Consider the following 14,881-nt stretch of genomic DNA (forward strand, 5'->3'; position numbering starts at 1 on the left):
TATAGAAATATATTTTTACAGTATTCAGGAACAAATTATTATTTTTTGACAATTAATATATTGTTGCCTTATTCTGCTACAAGATACATTTAGATTATTTTAATGTTCCTACATTTTAATTACTGTGATATTTTACAACAACAGGGTGGACAGCTTTAGCGTTACCATAGTGATGGAGACAATATAAGAGAAAAATTCGGTGAAATATATATATAATTTTTTGCTGAACATGCAGCAGCAAGTATCTTTAGTCCCCTTGGCAATAAAACAGTGTGAGATCAGATTAACAAACACATGTTATAATAAACAAACAGATATGACCTGAATAAATATAAGTAGTAAAAAGTGTTTAATGATAATTGAAAAGATTACAGCCTTGGCAGCAGCAAATGCAATCAAGCTGCCATAACTGGCGGTGACTCTTTCACATCTCTGAGGAGGAAGTTTGGCTCCACTCTTCTTTACAGAATTGTTTTAATTTAGACGAATTGGAGAATTTTCCAGAATGAGCCGCCCTTTTAAGATCACATCACAACATCTTTGACTAGGCCACTCCAAAACCTTCACTTTGTTTTTTTAAAGCCTTTTAGATGTGGTTCTGTGCTTTGGATCATTGTCCTGCTGCAAAACTTAAATACACCTGAGCTTAAAATCATGAACTGATTCTCCTTTAGGATTTTCTGGTAGAGAGCAGAATTCATGATTTGATTAATTACAGGACATTGCACAGGTCCTGAAGCAGCAAATCAGCCCCAGACCATCAAACTACCACCACCATGTTGTTCTGGGTTATTTTGTGACCTAGCTCTCACTGTGGTGCACTGTCCAGAGTCCCAAAGCCATAGAAATGACTTTGCAATATTTTCCAGACTGATAGATGTCAATGATTTGTTTTCTCATTGAATTTCTTCAGATTGGGGCATAATGTGTTGCTGTCTGAGGTCTGAACCCAGCTTTCCAAAAATGTGGCTAATCACTGTTAATTCATATGTGAGGGTCTGAATTGTCAGGTTACAAATGCTCTGAGAAGGTGTTTATGTTAAGTCAGAAGAGTAGGCTTATTGCACAATTTGAGGTGATAATAGTGACTCTCTTGAACACAAATGTGAATAGTTATCTATAAGGTGACATCCTTACACTCTTATCCAAGATTATGTAAGTTATAGAGCCTGTAACTTAATCATCTTAGGAACCAGCCAAACATATTGCCTTTAAGAAAGGGAGTTTCTCAGACAGATATTGACCAAGACCCACTTTTGGTTCCCTGAGTCATCTTGTGAACCAGGCATTATAGACAAAGAACCTTTACATTTAAGAGTGCAAAACTAATAAGGTCATCAAACATGTATGAAAACTTGTTTTAAAAAACATGTGATTTGTAATTAAAGACCATTATGTGTTAGTGAATCCTACAGCAAAGTATTTGTTATTTAAACAAACTTTAAATAAGCTCAGCAGGGAACAATGGACATAATTAAATTTAATGAAAAGACATACTGAAAGTCTTAAATCACGTTCTTTGACACTTCACACCACAGGCTTGGCTTGAACACATAATAAGCCTCCTCCCCTAGATATTAAATACATTACTAACTAATATTTAAAATTGAAAAGCATTGCATTTGGTGGGGTTGACCCTGAACACAAATGAGTGGAAAATTGGACTGCTTTAGGCCAAGATTACAACAAGAAAGGGCACAATGTAATCACGAGATATCAGTGCCATCTGGAGAAGAGGTGCTGCATTAGAAACACATTCCCTTGACCCCACTGGAGTCTACAGTGTGCAGGGGAGCAGGCCAGAATGTACGGAAAATCCCATGTGATTTTCATTTGCATCCCTTCCGCAGACATCAACAATGAGGAAGGAAAGGATTCAGGCAAATGCAGATGCTTACAGTGATAGCTAGTTCAGCACCCAGATAAGCCCCATGCCCTTTTCTTTTATACTTCAGGCTACAAGCAAGTGATGGAGGGAAAACAAAGGGCTGGACAAGCACCGGTACAACGACGCAAACGTGAGCAGAAAACAATCGGAACTACTTACAGAAATCGATTGCTTCCTGGCCACATGAAGCTCTGGCTTGCGTACAGTAAATAGAGCATTTTTCCTCCATACCTCTAGCACACGTGCAGTGTAGTAGTCATAAAAAGCACCACCACTGCATGACCAATGTGTTACAAACCGAGAAACTATTACAACCTTTATTGGCCTGTTTTATGCTTTTTCCTCCACATTATGCGTAAATGCAGTCACCAGTTTTTAGTTTTTTGGAATTCTGCCCTTGAGAATAAATTTGATTACACATTCTACAGCTCCTAAAGCTGATTAAACATCAACTTTAATGTATGTAGTTAGCTAGATAGGTAAAACTTTATTGATTTTTTTGAAGGAAATGTCTTAAAGCTAAGCTAAAATAAACACACACTATATTACTTATGTACAGTGGCATGCAAAAGTTTGAGCACCACAAAATTTCTCATTGTGGAGAGTTAAGTAGAACTGAGCTCTAAAAGAAATACAATTAAACATCAAATACATTTTGAAACAGTGTACACAGGACTTTTTCTATTTTTAAGAGAATGAAAAGAAAGTGTGCACCATACAAAAGTTAGATTGGACTCAAAAAGACTAATGGTCTTTTAGTTAGCTTGATTGGCAAATCAAAACCATCAGGAAAAATTAGCAGACTGGAGGAGTGATGCACTGTTATACTGCACATCAACAGACATTTTTAACGAAACATCTACAAGTTCATAAAACTGTGGACTGAAACTTAAAATCTTTTGCATAAATAGGGTTTTTTGTTGTAGAATTTAATGAAAACATTTCTTTTAACTGTTACTTTCTAAGACAGATTGATAATTCTTTGGATTTGTCTTGCAGCCAGTGGCACAGGAAACATTTCACAGAGAGGAGGAAAGAAACTGTAAAAGCAGACACACATTGTCTGTAAAACATATAGAAAATATATGAATAGAATAGAAAACATAAAAATAAAATGGCCAAGAATTTCAATTGATAAATAAGAGGGACTACTTGCTGCAAAATTGTTTCCAAACTGGCCAAACGGTTTTCTTTTTTGTTATTATGAAACTGGAAATTGTTATTATGAAAATGAAAGATGGAAGTGTCTCATCTGTAAATGTAGCCTTTTTATAAATAAGGTTCTTTACTCACCTAACTATTCACTGTAGCAGATTTTGACCAGGAGTGCTCAAAATCCTTAACTCTTGCCACTGTGTGTGTGAAAGCACGAAGATGGACAGCAGCTTGTTAAAGCTATTCAAATGTGTTAAACCATACGTAAAAACAGTCAGGCTATGTGACTCTGCTCTCTGTGTTGGCATGTTCAAATGTCATCCAACATTTAATTAATGCAATTAAATAAATACTTTCTTCAATGTTTCAGACACTGCTCATGAGGACAAAAATAAACAAGATGCCAGTCAAACCTTAACAGAGATAAAAGATTTATTGCTGATTGCAATTAAACTTGATAAACTAATGGCAAAGAACTACTTGCTGTAAGACAAACAAAATCCAAAACCCTTCAACCAAAAGGAAAAAAAAGACAGTAGTGCATAAAACCGTTAAAAAAAAAAATATATATATCTTAGGTGATGTTTTTTTATTTCTTTCAAACACGTTTCATTCAGACTTGAGAATGGTATATATGGTATATATTAGAAATGGTTTAATTAAAGGGTGATTTCACATGCGCCTAATGCATCAGAATATCCCTGACCCTATCTGTTAATGAGCAGCTACTGGAAACAGATGTGGTATTGAGTGATCTGGGGTGTCCAGCAGAGCTGCTCTGTTAGATTCAGAGTTGGGAGACGGCCTCTGTGCAGTTCATATGGGCCAGATCTGTGATAAAGTGGCAGGACAATGCTTTCATTCTTTGCCGGTGGTTAGGAGCTTGAGGGCCTTTTGGAGGTTCTGAACAGCAGTGGAGACGTCTTCATACTGCAAAGCGCTACCAGCATATTTACAGTATTTCTGAGCCCGAGTGAAATCCTCTGGTGTAAGCCGCACGTCACCTACGGCAAACAGAGACAAAGCCACAACAAACAGGATGCGAGTTATTTGTTGGTACAATGGATACTTTTTAGAGCTGCAGCTATCGATTATTTTAGTAATTGAGTACTCTACTGAAAAATCGATTCCGTAAATCGGATGAAACCTAAAATAAGAGATTTCATTAAATAAGAAATTTTACTTAATAATAAATGACCAGTTGGTTTAACTTTTAAATTCACAACATACATTTCCATACTGCAAACACAAATAGAAATAAATAAAATGCAAAATAGACATAAATACCACAAGTAATAATTTAATAACTAATAATTTAATAAATTAAGTTAAATTATTTCAATTTAGGATTTCTTGTAAGCATTAATTATGGGGTATCAATCAAAAATAGAGGCATAAACATTGGATTTGTGTTGTGCATCTTAGCTAAATGACATAATACAAGTTCATAGCCAGCTAACTTTAACATGTATTTCTACATGTATGTTTTTAGAAATTCTGTGCTCTGCGTTTTAAAATGAATTAAACGATTACTCGAGGCACAGAAAATGAATCGATCAATTTTTCAAGTCGAGTAACTCAAATTACTTGAGTAATCATTTCACCCCTAATACTTTTAAAGTTCTTTCAATTTTTTCTGATTTTCTGACCTTTATATCTTGCAGTATTTTTTTTTCTTTATTTAGTTGAGTAGTTCTTGCCATAATAGATTAGAGCATTACTCAAATAGAGCTCTTTACTGTACACCAACTTTACCTTTTGGTAAAGGACAAGAAACTCAAGTAATTAACTCTTGATAAGTTCAGCGCAGCTGTTAACTGAAAGCCATTCCAGGTGACTCTACCTCATAAAGCTGACTGAGAAAATCCAGCCAAGATGTGCAAAGCTTTCATTTAAATAAGAGGTGCTACTATGAAGAATCTAAATATATATGTTTAACATTTATATATTTATATTTATATAGTTTAACTTGTTTACAAAATAATTCCACATTTTTCTTCATAGTGTGGATGACTTCAGTATTAATCTACAATGCAGAAACATGTAAAATAATAATAATAATAATAATAATAATAATAAACAAAAACTGTCCAAACTTTCAAACAAATCTCTATTTTTTTATGCCAGTGGACCATGTTAATTATATGGCTTTGAAATAAAGTGGAAATAATTGAATAAAACTGTATGCATGCACACTGAAAGGATGTTGCACAAACAAAAGTTGACAACTGAAAACGAACACTATTTTATAAGCAGCTAAACTTTACTCTTCTACTGCAGCTTTACTAGCACATTTAACAAAGCTGGCTGTTTTTACGGTGTTCTGGTGAGGTTTGAGTGAATACTTATGGTGTCAGTTAATGAACAAGACATGCATACTTTTTTTCTATGTCTAGTCGAACATAAACATCACTTAACAACGTATTAACATCTTAATTTAGCCTTTCCTTTAAATACTATTATTTAATTTTACCAAGCAAAAAACAAGTAAATCATTGACCCGTCAGTGAACATATGACATGAAGTACCACATGTCATATGTTAAAGTGCAATCACGAGTTGAAAATGATTTATATTACATTAACAAAACAAAGTAAAGTCTAGGTCTAATTCCTACATATCTTAATTGTTATTATCTAAAGTTATTACCTAAATTAAATCGATTCTAAATCTGGTTGTTTAGTTTAGGTGAGAGCGATTAGGTTTCTGTTATAAAGCAAGTCACATTCACATAACAACTATTATTCTAAGACCAATGAGATGCCAGTCCACTGGTTTTGATGGCAACATGGGAAGGGGGTTTTGCAGGCTACAATATAAACAAACATTCACACCATGTTTGACTACACCAAACAAGTAATCCATCAGCTGCTAGCAAACGTGCAAATCCCATCCCTAAGAGATGCAGGATAAATGCAGCCAAATTTACATGGTAAAAACTGCTTTCTAGGCTTGTTAATGGCTTTGTAAAAGGTGGTGCAAACACATGTTTATCATGTTTTTTTCAAAATGTAATGATACATTAACCCTGCAGGCACAGACATTTGGTGTGTGTCTTTCCAGTGGCATCCAAGATGAACTATATTACAAATCTGAACCCATGTGCTTTGCCCACACGGCCTGAGGATCTGCTTGAGGCTCACCACACAAAACGCCCCTTTACCACTAGCACTCGAAAATTATAGGCTGTGCTGTGGCTGGGACAGTTTTCCAACACTAAACAGGAGCTCAGGCATTTGCTGGTGGGCACTGAGTAACATTATAGCTTAGCATGGCATAACACAAACTAGACTGCCTTTCAGAACCAAGTCCTGACAGACAATTGTGCTGATGCCAGACCCAGAACACAGAGACCACCACATCGCTTTAAAATTATTAAAGAATTCTTTACGGAGTTTCTGGGAAAGTCAGGTTTAAGAGTGTTTTTCTTCTGTCTCATTATCTATTAATAACTGCAGTACCTATTATATTTCTGCCTAGTGGAATAACACAGTCTGCATGTACTGTAGTACATACACATAATAAACCTTCATTACATGCCAACATGCACTCACTTCACATCAGTCAGAGATAATAACCTTGGTCCTCTGTGTTTGGCTTGATGCCCTCAAGATAATATTTGCCAGTGAGGCAAAAACACATGAGCATTAATGCACTAATGCGTAGCCTTTAAATATGATTTAACACAGCCCGAGAGCTAAATTGTTTAATTAGAAGCTTGAATGCCAGCACTAGCTGCAGATTTTCTCTTATTAAGCATACTCTACTGTGACACCATAGCTGGTAGTGCAGTCATTTTCTTTTCATCAAGTAGAGAGTGTGATTACTTGGGATTTGTCTGCGGCCGCAGTCGAAACCCCCACCACCTCTCACCAGAGAAACCCAAAGCCATGGCTCTGTTTTCCATAAGGGCTTTACAAGCAGACTCAATCTGAGCCAGTCCTTTTCTCTGTGCCTCTCCTCGCTGCAAGCAGGCACGAGTCATGCTGAAGTATAAGATGAGTAGAGTTTGTCTGGCTCACTGAGGTTTGGCAGGTCAGAGGTTTGGGTAAGATGAGATGGATGTGAATAGAGAAGCAGAGCATCACTGTTCTGAGGTTTACTGTACCTTCTTGGTTGGTGTTGATGAGGGAGGGGTCCACTGCGGGCATAGTCCGGGGGACAGGCACTGGCTTGACTGGCTCTCCTTTACAAAAACAAGTAAAGACACATCTCAAATTAAAAGAGAATGACCAGTTAGAATTTATAGCATTTTAAACCAGTAATTGTAAAATATTCAGATGATTCAGCTGATACCGTGTAATTCAATTCAAAATTATTCACACACGTGCGCACACACACTTATAAATTAACAGATTCCTGTATAGACGAGCACTGAGCTGAATCATGCTCATGGCCATGGATGCATATGAAGTCACAGGAGATAAAAAATCAAAGCAAATTAAATCAAATCATGACATGTTTAAACAAGCAATATTGCAATGATCGGGAGCGTCTACATCTCATACTTTCTAAAATCAGCCATTAGCGGTACATACTACTAAATAAATAATGTCCGCATCAATACAGGTGTAGAGCACACTGAAAAAATGACACGGTTATGGTTAGGTTCATATTTAATTTACATGAGTTTTACAGTTGTCTGAAAACTTACAGTAAAACTTACAGATGTTTGATTCATCTGTTTAGCTCCAACAACTAATGCTGTCCATACACTACATGACTTTGAAAAGACTGTGGGTCACTAATTACAAGACAGCAACTAGATTCTTGCTGAGATTATTTCCCATCATGCCTCTGTTGGAGTTTACATACAATACATATTCAGTTATGAATAATGTCTGTATAAATACTGTCATTTGAGTCTATCTTTCCCTATTATACATTTGCCTTTGTTTTAGAATTAATGCAATAAAGAACATCATTCTTCGAGTTAGGATGAGTAATCACTGCAACAAAATCTATGGCTAATTTTAGATTTAAAAAAGGACCCTATCCAATATTATTACAGCACTCCAAACAGCTTATTTAATTAAACTAAATTCACATCTTGTTTTGTTGCAACAGAAGCTGAATGAAGATGATTTATTGCAGTCAAAAAATATATATATATCGGTTCGTTATAATATGAAATAAGTTGTTACATATCCATAGAAAAAAAGATTGGTCGACACTGAAGTTTATAATTATATTTACTGGTTACTATCCAACACTATAAAGATAAGACAAGGCATAAAGATGGCACTTATTACAGTTATCTTTAATATTGAGCATCTAAAACCAATAAAACACCTGAAATTATATAGATGATTGGAATATGCTAACTAGAAAAACAAATAAACTTTCTTTGAAGCACATAAAAAAGCTGGAATAATGGTCTCTGTGACTCAGTACAAGTTCTGACCTAAACAGGGCCAACAAAGGTGCACTGCAGTTAGAACCCAGAAAGTGGCTTGTTGAGGATTAGTCATTTCCACCATGCCTGGAAGCAGAAGCACTGATCACAGGGGAATGGGAGTACAAGTAGATCATATGATCCTAAACAGAATATAGCAGAAGGTGCCACCCAGGTGCTGGAGTACCCATACACTGCATGATTCTGTAATTTATCTGCTCCTGACAAACTGCCATTTAATTAGTGGGACCAATGGTACAAAATGCAGCAGAACAAAGGTAATCCAGGATCACACTCTAAAAAATAAAAGTGCTAAAAGTAGGGATGCATCTAATATTTGTCAAAATATATAACCAGAAATGGCAAATAGCTTCTTGTGTTTGGTCAAATACATTAAAAAGACTAAATAATTTATTCCAAAAAACTTGTAAAGTCCAAGATCTTTAAGCAGCAGTGGTGGCAGACACACACTCCATTTGGGTGCATGAATAGCTTAGAGGATTCTCAATTATTGTCCTGTAGTGTTTCTCTTGCTCTGACATAGGCCTGGACAATAATTCGATATCGGTATTTATCGCGATAAGAAATGTTTCAATAACGGTGATATCAGTTTTGTGGTATATCGATATGTATTAGAATCACGGACAGGCGTTTTTTACTGGCGTCAGCTCGCCGCAGAGCTCAACACATTCAGCCTCCGTAGCTGGACTACGTCAGTGCGTGATGACGTAACCACACAGGCACGTAGCCAAATAGGCTAGGCTAGGCAAGGCTAGGTTAAAATGGCTAGGCTCGGGTCCACTTCGCTACGCAGCAAAAATGTCTCGCGCTGGAGACAAACGGAGCCGGGACGAGCGGATCCAAGGCTAAGGTAGACTCGGTTCGGTCGTCCCCGGATCCTTGAGGCCGGCCGCGGGTCCGCTCGCTCGGCCAAGGATCCTCGAGGCCGGCCGCGGGTCCTCGAGGCCGGCCGCAGGTCCGCTCGCTCGGCCGAGGGTCCTCGAGGCCGGCCGCGGGTCCGCTCCCTTGCCGCTTTGCTGCAAATTGTGCCGGAGAGTGCAGCCGACCAGCAGCGGTAATGTTAATACATCTAAACTGTTCCACCACTTCAAGCAACTCCACTACAGACAATATTTTTCTTATACTGACTGAAGCACTTTTATAGCTTATGTTGTAACTAAGTTATTCATAGTTGATAAAGCCTGTAGGTTTGTTTATTTGACGGGAAAATCTTATTGCTTTTACGTGTATAAAGGCTTATTGTATTCTATATCCTAGTTGAAACACTTTTGTTTTAATCTGTTAAATTTGTTCACAAAGAATAAGAAGTTCTGCCTCTGTTGTAATTTAAAGTTATTTTTATTGGTAATAGTTATATAGGCTTATGTTTGACAGGGATGTCATGTTATTATGTTATTATTTTGCTATATGCAAATAATATTGAGCATTGATTTATTTTGACTACTTTTATTTCTAAAGTATTAAAGTTTTTGTGAAAGGAGGTTTCAAAGGCTTAAATTAATTTTTCAGACAGTAGTAGGTACAGATTTCCATTAGATAGATAGATAGGTAGATAGATAGGTAGATAGGTAGATAGGTAGATAGATAGGTAGATAGGTAGATAGGTAGGTAGGTAGGTAGGTAGATAGATAGATAGATAGATAGATAGATAGATAGATAGATAGATAGATGTGCATATAATGAGGGTATCTGATGCCAACCATACAAAAAGTGCAAATACACAGTTATATAATAATTTAAATTCGCAGTGCTGCAGGGATTGCAGGGCTTTTAGCAGTTTTCTGAGGCCTTCAAAGTATTTATATCGATATCGAAATTATATCGTATCGACCGAAATTTAAGGAATATATCGTGATATAAATTTTGGCCATATCGTCCAGCACTACTCTGACACATCCAGCTCACCTCAGCATTTTCTCCTCTCGGTTTGAGATTTAGGAACCTTTTTTTCAAAGGGCTCAGGCCCAAAACCACCAGATTTTTTTTAATTATTGAAATTAATAAGATGACAAGGTTTCTTGCAGTTTATACTGTAGCACTGGGGATACAGATTCAGGAGGTTCTGTAAACTCTGTTCTTACATTAGTTATACAGACCATGACCATGATATACATAATAAAGGCAATCATGATGAAATCTCCATCTTAAGAGAACAGTAATTCAGTGATGAACAAAAAGGTATGAAACGCAAGCAAAAAGCCAGAATAAACAGAATGACACAACTGATTACGTGAGGACACACCTTTACTTCAGACGAGAGCCTGCAAAAAACCTGTTTAAATATTTTCTCTCAGTGCTAAGAGGACATGAAACACATGTAGATTAGTGTGTTTTTACCTGTGGGACGTGGCAGATCAGCAGGTGTGTTGGCTGGTGCATGGGAGCCAGGGGGAATCTGAATAGTGTTGTAGTTTGGTGGAGGCACTGATGCATGGCCTGGTTCTGCTGGACCTGAATGGAAGGAGGGCTGAGACGGAGGCGGACCCTGAGGGTCAAACGATGTACCACCACCTTCTGCGCCGAATTCATCATCTAGGACAGGATAAAGAAAATATTAATTTCAGCTTTCAAACATAAATTACTGGAACATCTAAAAACTGCTGCACATCAGGCACCAGTTGGAACGGCCATTCTGAAGTCATGATTTATCACTGTCATTCTGCTGTACAGCTTAAACTACATTACTAATGACAGGTGCACCCAGTGCACCACCTTACAACTAACCACTGCACACTGTGCTCAGACATCTGTGTGGCAGCAGTGTTTCAAGTAATGTTCACATCAAACATCAGAAAAATTGTGATTTTTGCGATTTTGAGGGGCACGATGGTGTCAGTTGGTTTGAGTATGTCTGTAACTGCTGAGATTTTTCAGCACAGTTTACTAAAAAGAAAAAAAAAACATTCAGTAAGTATCAGGTATATAGTCAGCTTGTTGATACATGGTGCACATTTGAAATGTTCCATACTTGTCTCTCAGTAAAAAATAGAGCATAAATTCTTTCATTTCTTGTTCTCAGTCTCTTTAAAATATTTTTTTTTATTTTATTAAAACATAACTTGTATTGTTTGTGTTTGTTGAACTATAATTACTCAATTAATGAAAATAATAAGTGACTTTATTAATTACTCATATACTAAAAATAAGTCTTTGATTCAACCTGAACATAAAGGATGATGCTTTAAATTTGTGAGAAAGAGCTAAATGCACCCTTACAGAAGAAACAGGCTGAGAAGCCATCGTATTTCTCTGAATCTCTACTTTGTCTCAGAAGAAATGAGTCACTACCCAAAGCCCCCTCCTCCCTACTGACCAACTCCCCCTGCACCGCTGATGTCAAAGAGCAATCGAGGAGAGAACAGGCATAAGGAACACATGCTTAAAAGGAACCCCCTCACATAGCCACACTTACAGAAAACAGATGTCCATTTCTAAGCACTCTTCTTAAACGCTGTGAGTTCTGAGTGTGGGAATTGCTGCTCTGTCTACAAACATGAAATACAGTCATGCATAAATCTGGTAGAGGCGATAATGCTGATCAGAAAATGGGATAAATGCGCTCAACAGCTGGGACTTATCAACATGAAGCTCCGCCAAGTAATTTAAGAAAGCTCGAGTAAATGACGAAACAGCCTACATTTTGTGAAATTCCATTTCAGGTGCTGTTATTACACTTCAGATCAACAACAAATCATCAGGTGACATCCAAAAAGCAATCAAACTGATACTGAACGTGTTTTAACAAACTGTAGCCAGGACCACCACATTTACAAAGTCTTAAAATCCCACTGTGTGATCTTAATGCTCTCTCTCTCTCGCTCATATATATATATTCAAAAGTATTCATTTCTCTGATTTAATTAACTATGGGTATGTTTGAGTAAAATTAACAATGTGGTTTTATTCTATAAACTACTGATGAGAAAATGAGAAATGGTCAAATTAACGAAAAAGCAGTGCTTTCAAAGCTCAAATAATGCAAAGAACACAAGTTGATAATTATTTAGAAACAACAACAATGCTAATGTTTTATTCAAGGAAGAGTTCAGAATCAATATTTGGTAGAATAATCCAGATTTTTAAGCATGCTCTCCACCAGTCTTTCACACTGCTTTTGGGTGACCTGATTCCACTCCTGTCTCAAAAAGTCAAGTAGATCAGCTTTGTTGATGTATTGTGACCATCTATATTCCTCTTGATTACAGTGCATAGGTGGGATTTGGGGCTGGAGATTGGGCAGATGCTCTAGATTGGGCTGGCCATGACACTGTTTTGATCTGGTGGTCCTTCAATCACACCTTAACTGATCTAGCTGTGTGGAATTGAGCATTGTATTGGGAGGAAGCAAGAAGGAAGCAAATTTTCTTACAGGATAAGCTTGTATGTGGCTTGATTAATGCATCATTCCCAAAGACCAAACTGCCCAAAGCCAGATTTGCTGAAGCGTCCCCAGATAATTCCCAGATCTTCCACCAAATTTCACACTGGGTGTAAGTACACCTCTGCAGGCTAGGTGTTGAGAAAAGCTGAAAATTGTACTCATCACCTAAAAGCAGTCTAAAAAACTTGTGAAGAGCATGTCAAGATGCATGAAAGCTGTGATTAAAAATCTGGATTATTTTACCAAATATTGATTTTTGAACATTGTACCTTTTTTCATTATTGAAAGAGCTCTGGAAAAAAAATAAGAGACACCTACAAAATAATCAGTTTCTCTGATTTAACTATCTATTGGTACACTTGTAAGTAAATTAATTTTTTTTTTATTCTATAAATTACTGATGACATTTATCCCAAATTCCAAATAAAAGAAAAATCATCTTATAGTTGGAATTGGGGTGGGAAAAGGTTTGATTTAAACAATGTCCTTCTCATTTCTTCTGACCAGCACACTAGTGTCATAATTCATGGTAAAATAATAAAGGTGGGGCAAGTATAAACAAAGTTTGAGCTCTTGTGAAACTAATAGCTGCAGCGGTTCTAGAGCAGATGTTCAAACACTCTGAGAAACTGAGTAATTCCTGTGTCAGTTGTGCAGAGCACAGACTAGGTTTCAGAGAGAGCGTCTCTACAGGACCACAGGGATCTGTTCCCCCAGACACTGTCCCTCCGCTGGCCCTGGGCGTGGACTTGGACACACACTGGACAGCTTTGTGCCACTAAAGCAGAGCAGGAGGTTTGAGATAGAAGAAAGATACGACAAACATAATGGCCATTTCTATTGTACGCTCAGATAGAGATCCTCACACAGGAGCTGAATTCAGTTCTGAAAGACGGATGCAAACATTTAACACTCTGAAGTCGGCGGCTGTTACTGTCATTATGTGGTACAATTTAAACATGATCACATAATTAATGACATTAGTACTAATGAATGAGATTTTACTTAGAGTGGAAAAAGAACATAAATGGGCTTAATAGTGAGTGGGAAATGATTTGGCTTCTAAACTGCCTACAGTTAAGAATTAAACATTTTGTACCAATTTACACTAAAAAATATATAAGTAGTACCAAGGAGCAAAAATATCACACATGCTTTCACAGAATGTTTCAGCTTAGCTGATTTGAACACCTAATATTACAGTGCCACATTCTCAGGTTCTGCTAATGAAAGGTGAAACTGCAAGTAGAGGTGAGCAGTTTTTTCATGATTCTATAATGTTAATGTAAGAAACAATATACTTTTCTCTGTATAATGTGAAAATTGTCAGAAGCTTCAGAGGCAGTCTTAAGTCTAATGGTGAGAATGTGTAATTGCACAGAACATGTCGAAAAGTAACAAGTAACAAATACCAAAGTAACAAGTAAAACCTCTAAATTGGGAGCAAAAAACAATGGTTAGCTCAGCTCAGAAAGCTGCATCTAAGGCACTGCAGTGGAACTTTAGCATGTTAATAGACTTAAACAGTCTAATGGTGCAGTGCATTAATTCCCTATATGTAGAGGTGAGACAGTCAGCAGGTCATTAAGCTAAGAGCCTATAATTAATTGTCCAGGGTTTGCGTTAATTAACCACTACAACAGGAGACAGCGTGACAAATTGCTGTTACAAAGTGATGCAGCTTATCAAATACAGTATATGCTTAGTTGCGTTCACTTACACTGTTGATGGAACAAATATATCAGACTAGGGCAACATAGTTTGGATCAAACACTTATGTTTGTGCTATCATATACATCAATGAGCCAAAGCATTATGACCGCCCACAGATGAAATGAGTTATCTCGAGAATTATCTTGCGACATAAGTCATAACAAAGTATCATCATTTTGTATTACTTTTCTTGAGACATGCTTAAGGGATTCAGTAACTTAGGACTTGCTTGAGACTTCCACTATCTACTTAAGCATCCAGAGAGTCACGCTTGTTTCCCTTTATCCGTCTGTAAGCGATCAGTACTGTGAGCAAGCTGCTTTAATTA

General features: G+C 37.0%; 1 protein-coding gene across 1 annotated transcript in view; it reads right to left on the minus strand.

The window, feature by feature from the left end:
- Nucleotides 1-3,457: 3,457 nt before the first annotated feature.
- Nucleotides 3,458-14,881, minus strand: part of vta1 (vesicle (multivesicular body) trafficking 1) — a 33,881-nt gene continuing 22,457 nt past the window's right edge. The window contains exons 6-8 of the mRNA XM_007245460.4: nt 10,797-10,991; nt 7,152-7,229; nt 3,458-4,047 (exon numbers count right to left, since the gene is read on the minus strand). Of these exons, the coding sequence (XP_007245522.2) occupies nt 3,902-4,047; nt 7,152-7,229; nt 10,797-10,991 (419 nt within the window). The 3' untranslated portion in view covers nt 3,458-3,901. The remainder of the gene's footprint in view (nt 4,048-7,151; nt 7,230-10,796; nt 10,992-14,881) is intronic.

The sequence above is a fragment of the Astyanax mexicanus genome, chromosome 1, assembly GCF_023375975.1.
Source record: "Astyanax mexicanus isolate ESR-SI-001 chromosome 1, AstMex3_surface, whole genome shotgun sequence".
Taxonomy (NCBI): Eukaryota; Metazoa; Chordata; class Actinopteri; order Characiformes; family Acestrorhamphidae; genus Astyanax; species Astyanax mexicanus.